General features: G+C 51.2%; 1 protein-coding gene and 1 pseudogene across 2 annotated transcripts; both read left to right on the top strand.

Moving 5' to 3' along the window:
• Positions 1 to 16: 16 nt before the first annotated feature.
• Positions 17 to 6737, top strand: CDK20 (cyclin dependent kinase 20). Of its 2 annotated transcripts, none has more exons than XM_037796836.1 (6): positions 17 to 1071; positions 1312 to 1433; positions 1595 to 1657; positions 2485 to 2608; positions 3051 to 3206; positions 4034 to 5068. In XM_037796836.1, exons 1-6 carry the CDS (start codon positions 943 to 945, stop codon positions 4097 to 4099), a joined length of 660 nt encoding a protein of 219 aa, XP_037652764.1. In that variant the 5' UTR covers positions 17 to 942; the 3' UTR covers positions 4100 to 5068. The 2 variants fall into 2 exon arrangements, with proteins under 2 accessions (XP_037652764.1, XP_037652763.1); XM_037796835.1 differs by having other exon boundaries at positions 18 to 1071; positions 4925 to 6737.
• The window catches only part of LOC119505251, an 84133-nt pseudogene continuing 81159 nt past the window's right edge, over positions 5725 to 8698 (top strand).

Here is an 8698-nt window from a genome sequence, read left to right as displayed (position 1 = left end):
TCTCCCTTTCTATTCATTCAACAAAACTTCTTAAGCTTCTGTCGTGCGATAAACACTCTTCCAGGCTCTGAGAGTACAGAACAAAACAGACCTCCTTGTCTGTAAAAACCCCACATTCTTGTGTCCCTTCAGCCTCCTTTCTCCTCCTGCCTCAGAGCCTGACACTTGCTGTTCCCCTTACCCAGGGCTTCTTTCCACATCTCTACCAAACTGGCTCCTCATTGGTCAGGTCACTGTCAGCTTTTTAGAGAAGCCTTCCCTGATCCCAGGATTCTTTTCTCTACTCACTCAAAAGCACACTCACTCCTCTGTTCTGTTTCTGTTCTTGTCCGTATCAGAACCTGAAAGTATTCTGTTTCATTTGTTGATGGGTTGGTCCTCTGTCTCCCCCTTTGCTATGACCTCATTAAGGGCCTGCTGGTCTTTGTCTCCTTGGCTCACTGCTTTGTACAGCCCCTGGCACCTCTGAGACTGTTGGGCCCTCAGTAAGTATTTGTGTCCAGTTGTCCCCAGCACCGGGGGTTGTTTTGATTACTGGTGCCCTTCTCTTGGTGCTGAGATACTACAGCTGTAGAGAAAATGGTAGGAAACCTTTTCAGGGATGTATGTTTATGTAACCAGATGGCTTTCCATTGGGTATACTGGTTTACATGACCTTTTGAGCTCTTTTTCCCTGAGAGTTAGTAGAGGGTTAGGGTTTGGCTCCTCCTTGTGTTGGTAGAAGCTCTGTGGTTCCAAACTCGGGTCCCATTTCACCTTCTCCACGTGCTTGGTCCTCCATCAGGGCAAGGACTGGAGATTACAGAGGGGGTCCCCGAGAGACGATATTTGCTGGGGCCCTTCCCTGTCTGGTGGGCTGAGAGAGGCCCCGCTGCTCCGCAGGTGGTACAGCTGAAGGCCGTATTCCCTCATGGCGCTGGCTTCGTGCTGGCCTTCGAGTTCATGCTGTCAGATCTGGCTGAGGTGGTGCGCCATGCCCAGAGGCCTCTGGCCCAGGCCCAGGTCAAGAGCTACCTCCAGATGCTGCTCAAGGGTGTTGCCTTCTGCCACGCCAACAACATCGTGCATCGGGTCAGTTGGGCACAGGGTCCAGCGCAGCCTTACAAGGGTGGCTGGGCCTGAGGGTGGGGTCAGCTCATGAAGAAAAATGGTCAGAGGCTAGACAGAGCCTGGAATGGGGGGGGGGAGGGTGAAGAATTTGGAGGAGGTGGGGAGCCAGGGCATGACTTGGGTGCTCACCTTGCCCAGCCCTCCAGTCCCGAGGCCCCACCTGATCTCCATGGGGACTCATGCCTCCTTTGATTCCCCCAGGACCTGAAACCAGCTAACCTACTCATCAGCACCTCGGGTCAGCTCAAGATAGCAGACTTTGGCCTGGCCCGGGTCTTTTCCCCAGATGGCAGCCGTCTCTACACGCACCAGGTGGCTACCAGGTAGGGAGGGCCAGTTCCTGGCAAGACCTGGCAATGGGTGAGGCAGGCACTCCAACCCTCTTGCTGGAGAAGGGATGCTTCTGGACCTTGTGCCCAGTCATTGCTTATGGGTGGTCCTTCTGGTACAGCCTCCTATCAGACCATCCCCCTCTCCCTCACAGGTGGTACCGAGCCCCTGAGCTCCTGTATGGCGCCCGCCAGTATGACCAGGGCGTTGACCTATGGTGAGACTCCTGGGGGGTGGCGGGCATGATGTGGTCCATGGATTCATGTTTGGTCTTCTGGGCTTTGAGTTCTCTAAACTGCTCGGTGGTTTTTCCCTTGTTGTGAAGTCTAGGTTATCTTGGGGTGGGGGTGGGATCCCTGACCGTGGTTGAGATATCTCTGATCAGTTTTGGGTCACTGCTCCTCACTGTGATGTTTTTGAAGTGGGTGGGGGTAGCAGTGGGATCAGGAGTGGTTGTCCCAGGTGTGAAGCTTATGAGCTTGTGTGGGGAGGTGGTCTGAGGCTTAAGGTAGGGAGTGTCAAAACAGGTGTGTCTGTGTGTGTTGGAAGGGATTATATCCCATGGTGTGCGGTCTCAAATCTTTGGAGTCCTATGTCCCTACCTGTGAAGTCCTTGAGACTTTGTTGGGGGTTGGGGTGGTGAGGGTGATGGTTTGCACCCAAGGTATGAGATCTTCAAGCTGTTTTGGAGGACTTCCCTGGAATGGTGGGGGTGTGAGAGGTGGAGGAGCTGTGTGTCCCAGATGGTGGGGCTCTGAAAAGGCTCAGAACTGTTCGGGGGGTGGCTGTGTGTTTCAGGGTTGAGGTCTCACAGCCATTTTGGGGAAGGAGAGTTGGTCTGTGTTCTAGGACTGAGGTCTTCTACCTATTTAGGGGTGTGCATCCCTGGATATGAAGCCCCTGGGTTGGTCTGCAGGGGTACTGACAAAATATGTGAAGCTTGTCAGAGTGTTGACCAGAGTGTGAGGTGTTTGAGCTGGCGTGGGAGTAGGTCTTTGTTTCAGGCTGTGGAGCTCTGAGCTGTTTGATGTTTTCTATCCACAGGGCCGTAGGCTGCATCATGGGGGAGCTGTTGAATGGGTCCCCCCTGTTCCCGGGGGAGAACGACATCGAACAGCTTTGCTGTGTGCTTCGCATCTTGGGCACCCCAAGCCCTCAAGTCTGGCCGGTTTGAAGGGGCCCAGAGTGTGGAGGGTGTAGGGGCAGGTTTTACTCCATTCTCTCCAACAGGAAGTGCTGCCCCAAACCTCCGCTTTCTCATGGCCCCAAGCCCTCTTGACCTGACAGCGACCAGTGTCCTGGCCACCTCCCTGCCACACTGAGCCACAGAAGGAGGGAGGCCAGGCCTTGTTCTCTGTGCCTTCTCCATCCATCCCCACCCCAGAACACATTGTTGTAGGGTCCCACCAAGTGGGGCTTGGAGTGGGTACCTGAAAGCAGCAGTGGAGAATGAATGACCAAGCGAGTGAGTGGTAGAGTGAGAGGCCAGGGGAACAAATGGATGAGAGAGCAGATGAGGGGGAGAGAGAGAGTCAGCGACTGGGCACTGATGTCAGTGTGAGCTGGCGAGGGCGGGCACCAGCTCTGATGAACCCCTCTTCTCCACCCAGGAGATCACTGAGCTGCCCGACTACAATAAGATCTCCTTTAAGGAGCAGGCGCCTGTGCCCCTGGAGGAGGTGCTGCCCGACGCCTCCCCTCAGGCTGTGGACCTGCTGGGACAGTTCCTCCTCTACCCTCCTCACCAGCGCATCGCAGCTTCCCAGGTAGGGTGGGGGCCGGGATCTCTGCTCCTCAGTTGCCCCCCATTCCCACCCCTCATTGCCCCGATCCTCTGTGACCCCAGCAAGTGAAAGCCCGTTAGAACCCTCAGTGGGCTGGGAACAGATCCCAGGTGTCCAGGTTGCCTGTACTGTACCCAGCACCCCCAGGGGATGGGGGACTCGAAGCTGGTGTGCCTCTCACAGCGCTCCCTGGGTAGGTGCAGGGGAGCAGGGAGGGACCTCCTGGCAAGGAAAGCCCACGTTGCTGAGGGGCACAGCTCCGACGTGGCAGGACATGTGGCAAAGGCCCAATAACAGAGAGTCGCAAATGACTCGTTCCTTCATTCCTTCTTTTCTCCAACAAATATTACTTACTGGGCCTGGATACCGAGCAGTGAACAAGCAGACACAGCCCTGCCTCTGTATGGCTCTTGACATAAACTATCATGAGAGTTCCATAGGAGATCCCACCCCCAAGGCCCTGGGAGTCCAGGAGAGGAGGAAGGGGTTGTAACTGGCTCTATGGGCCAAGCAAGGCCTGGAGGAGGGCAGGCTTGGGCACAACGAGATGTTTGGCAAAGAGAAATGGGGAGAGGCCATCCCAAGAGGAAGGAATCGGATGAGCAGAGGCCTGGAGATCAGGCCCCAGGAGAGTTTCGCCATGGCCGGAGGGCAGGGTAGGATGGTAGGGTGGCCAAGGGGAGCTGGATGGGTATGAGGGCATCCCCCCTCAGGTGTACCTGTCACTCTTGTTGGTGACCAACCCTCCCCCTCACGCACTCCCAGCGCTAAAGGTATTTCTTTCCCAGGAAACCCCTGTTTCCTTCTAGCCACATCCTGCTGGCTCCAGCTTCAAAGTGCACCAAGGCCTTCTGCCCACTTCTCAGCCCCCTTAACTGCTGCCACTCCAGCCTGAAGCACTGCGCCTCCTTGACCACTGACCAAGAGCTCTGCTGCCTGCCTTGCAGAGAAAATGGCCTGTTCCAAACAGCCAGGCACCCCACTCCCCTGCCCAGAGCCCTCCTGTGGTTTCATGTTGCTTGGAGTCAAACCCTAGGTTCTTCGAGGGCACCACCAGAGGCACAGGTGCTGATGCCATCCCCACTCTAGTCCTGCCTACTGCTTTCCCCCTCGCTTACTCCTCTCCAGCCCAGGGCCTCCTGGGTGGTCCTGAAACGCATCAGGCCCACCCCCCTCTGTGGTCTGAGTACTTGCTGTCCCCTCTGCCTGGAACACTGTTCCGCCAGGTATCCTCTTGCCTCACTGTTCACCTCTTTCAGGTGTTCACACAAATGCGACCTCTCACTCTTTTCCAGTTGGTGACCTCTCGCCAGTGTGCCTCATTCCCCTCTCTTGTTTTGTCTTTTCCGTAACACTATTCATTATCTGGTATACCATATATTTTACTTCTTTATCTTGTTTATCGTATCCCCTCTCCCTCAGCTATATTTTAAAGTTGGAAAAGGCAGAGCTGTTTTGTCTTCTTTGTTCACTGCTGTATCCCCAGCTGCTGGAGTGGTGCTTCAGGCTCGTAGGCACTCAGGGTTTGTGGAGTGACTGAACGAATGGGTTGATGAAGGGACGAATCATTAGCCAGGCATCCTGGGCCTCTGAAAGGCAGGGTCTGCATCTCCCACTCAGGGAGGTGAGCTGAAGTGGGAAACAGGAAGTTGACTAGTTTCCTTCTGAAGTCCTCTGTCCTCCCATATTTGCCACCCCAGGCCCTCCTTCACCAGTACTTCTTCACGGCTCCACTGCCTGCCCACCCCTCGGAGCTGCCGATTCCCCAGCGCCCAGGGGGCCCTGCCCCCAAGGCCCACCCAGGGCCCCCGCATGTCCATGATTTCCACGTGGACCGGCCTCTCGAGGAGTCGCTGCTGGACCCGGAGCTGATTCGGCCCTTTATCCCAGAGGGGTGAGACACTGGCCCGGCCCCGCCTGCCTGCCCCCAGGACTACCCTGGTCCTCGACCTGCCAGGGCCCTCTCCCTTCCCTCTGCTCCCATGGGTCCTTCTCATTAACCTCTCTGCGAGGGCTGGTCTCAAGGAGGCAGAGGCACTGCTCCCAGCCAGGGAGATGAGGACATCCAGCCCAGCAGAGAAGGAGACCCGCGCTGTGAACATCTGCACTAATTTATTCATCGGAAACAGTGAGCGCTGCTGCTAGCCAGGGACTGACGGGCACCCAGACACTGCCCGACAGCATAGCAGTGCCTTCCTTTGTTCTGGCTCTCAAGGTGCGACCTTCCGGTTCAAGGACACAGGCGTGTCTTTTAGAGCCATGGGGGATGAAGGGCAGAGTGTCAAATATTCTCACTTTGGAAACACAAGTGTGTGTGGGGGGGAGTTTGTGCTAGTCTTCAGAGACATTAAAGAGGCATTTGAGATTTGTTATAGAAAATACAAGTGCCTCCACCTGTGTGTGCCCTTCACCATTTCCTATCCAAGGAAACGGCCGAGGCCAGGTCTTCTCCTGGCCCTCATTTCTCTGTGGGCCATGGGGGAAGTGGCTCCATTCACAGATGTCCTCAGAGGTGTGCATTTCTGCTGCCCTTCAGCCCTCACAGTATGTTGCAGGAGCCCCCTGCCCTCCACGGGAAGTGAAGAGTCATTGCCAGGTGCTGCAGCCCTATCTTGCCTTCATCAACCCCCTTAGGGACCTGGTGGAGAAGGAGGGAGAGGCCGCGAAGGGGAGGGGAAGGAGGAGGGTGAGGAGTCTGAGGCGTGAAGAGGAGGTGGTTCTGAGGGCAGAGGGGGTGGAGGAGGCTCTGATGGGAAGAAATAAAAGAGTAAGTCCATCGCAAAGGGAGTAGTGGTCGGGACATGGGCGCCGGGAAAACATGATGAGAGAATGATTGAGGATGAAGGCTGAGAGGAGATGTGTATATCCTAACATGTCCCCCTTCCTTCTCCACTCACATCCAGTCCATCTGTCTGCCCTGCGCCAGCCCCCATCCAGCCTCTGTGATCTCTGCCTGTCTGTCCTCCCTGCTTCTGCTCTGCTCTCCCACCCTGGTCTCTGGTTTGCCGACTCCAGGGCACACAGCTGCTGCCCTCTCCCGACCCAGAGCCTTGTGCATTGCCTCTTCCTTCTCCCAGCGTGCCTTTCCCTCAGGCCTTTGGCAGCCCCTTGTCACTTAGGTCCCAGCCCAGTGACACCAGCTCAGGGAGCATCTGCCTCCTCCTTGTCCCCCCTTGGCCTTCTCTTGTGGCCTGGCTTGAGTTTTTTCATGGGCCAATTAGTTCCCTGACTATTTTGTATTTTGTGATGGAATGTAAGCTCCGGTGGGGCTGAGACTGTGTCTGTTCTGTCCTGACTTTAATCTGCAGAGTCTCAGTTGGTGCCTGGCACAAGCACACACCCCAGGAAACTAAGTAAACAAGCCATTAGAGGCGGAAGATGGACTAAAATAATAATTACTATAATAATATACCCATCAAATGCTCAGGAATGATTATGGTTTGCAAACTTTCTTGGGTATGGTAGGATCATGTTGGAAGCAATGTAGTTATTTTAGGTTGTTTGTTTTTCTTATTCCTTTGTTTTGTTAGGGTTTGTTAATTTTCTTGGGGTATAGTAGGGACATGTTGGAAGCAATACAGTTATTTGAGGTTATCTGTTTTTCTTAATCCTTTGTTTGGTTTTGTTTGAATTGTCTTTGTTTGTTTGTTTTTAAGTTTTTGATAAAGTAAAAAAAATCTACTGCATTAAAAATTAGCTTCAGTGTAGTTATTTTAGGTTATTTGGTTTTCCTTATACCTTTGTTTGATTATGGTTTGTTAATTTTCTTAGGGTATGGTAGGAACATGTTGGTAGCAATGTAGTTATTTTAGATTATTTGTTTTTCTTACTTGTTTGTTTGGATAAGGTTTATTAATTTTCTTGGGGTATGGTGGGAACATGTTGGAAGCAAAGTAGTTATTTTAAATTGTTTTCCTTAATCCTTTGTTTTGTTTGAAATGTGTGTTTTTTGTTGTTGCTTGCTTGTTTTAATTTTTCAATAAATAAAGTTTTAAAAAAATAATATACCCATCAATCTAAACAAACAGCAAGAAAGGAACAAATATACCTACCCACAGATGTGACAAACAGAGCACATGAATAACATGGTAGAAACAAATCCAAATATAGCTGTAATTACATTGATTGCAAATAAATGAAATAGTTGAAAGACAAAGTTTGTAGGCTACTGCAGGTAACAAGACACATCTAAGACATTGGGACATGGACAGATAAAGAAAATAGGATGGAAAAAGATAGGATACACCAACCAAAAAGGAGGTGGTCCCCTAACATTAATATCAGTCCAAATACTTTCAGGGAGAAGTTCCTGAGGTTAAAGAGGAACACTCCCGGGATACTGTGCTCAGCGTGGGACAGTTTCCCAGAAGACAGCCCTCTTGCAGGGCCCTTGGCCACCACCCTCACCAGTGTGGATGGTCACGGAGCAAGGGCATAGGTTTTGTCATATCAGCAAGTCCTCAAGGCAGAAGTGGTTTTGGTCCTCTGATATTCTGCTTATGTCTACATTTACAGCCTTTTATCTAGGCTTGGGAGTTCCCGCATTTTGTGATCTAGCATTTTTGTTCTTGTTATTTTCATCTGGACCATTGATCTGAAGAGCCTTGTCTGCCATTATCAGAAATAAGAACTATAAAAATAGTTTTCTTTTTTATTAAGATTATCCAAACATGCATATAGTTTAAACAGTTGGATATTCTGTTTCTGGTAACACTGGGGAAGTTTTCTAAACCATTACTCCCACTGAAAACAACAAAAACCACAACCTGAAATGCAGCAGAGTGTTGAGAAGTTGGTGAGGGACCTTCCAGACTTAAGTCCTGAGGTAAAAAGAGGTAAGTGAAACACTGGCGCTTTTGCCCCAAGGGCTCCCTGTGTGCTTACTATGGCTGAGCTTCCCTCTGGGAGGGAGATGGACAGAAGTCAAGGCCCAGGAATGGCTTGAGGTGGGGATCCAGCCTCCACACAAGTTGTTTCACCAAAACCTGCACCCTCTGGTTAAGGATGAGCCAAAGCCAAATGTGCCCTGTCCTGAGTCAGTAAGGAAGCAGGCAGCCTTGGAATTCATTTATCCAGTGAAGTCCCAATCTCAGCAGGCTCTTTTATTCTTTATTTAATAATAATTAGATAAGCTGATTCTAAAAATATATGGAAATGCAAATGGCAAGAGAGAAGGGAAGGAAAATGAAAGGATTTATCAGACATCAAGACTTAGCACAAGATTACAATGATTAAAATTAATGATTACAAGATTACAATGACAAGATTACAATGACAAGATTACAATGATTAAGTGTGGTTTTAGATCGGGATAGGTAAACACAGATTAGAGAAACCATTATTCTTAGCAGTCCTTTATTCTTAAAGTATTTGTTTTATTCTTCATGTGGATAAACTATTCCGTAAGCACCAAGGATGCAGAGATGACAAATGCTGCTAGAATCCCTCAGAGCACTTAGTGGGAGTACAGAAGA

Source organism: Choloepus didactylus, chromosome 10 (assembly GCF_015220235.1).
Source record: "Choloepus didactylus isolate mChoDid1 chromosome 10, mChoDid1.pri, whole genome shotgun sequence".
NCBI lineage: Eukaryota > Metazoa > Chordata > Mammalia > Pilosa > Megalonychidae > Choloepus > Choloepus didactylus.
Note: the sequence above shows the minus strand (reverse complement) of the source record. Positions and strands in the feature narration are given on the sequence as shown.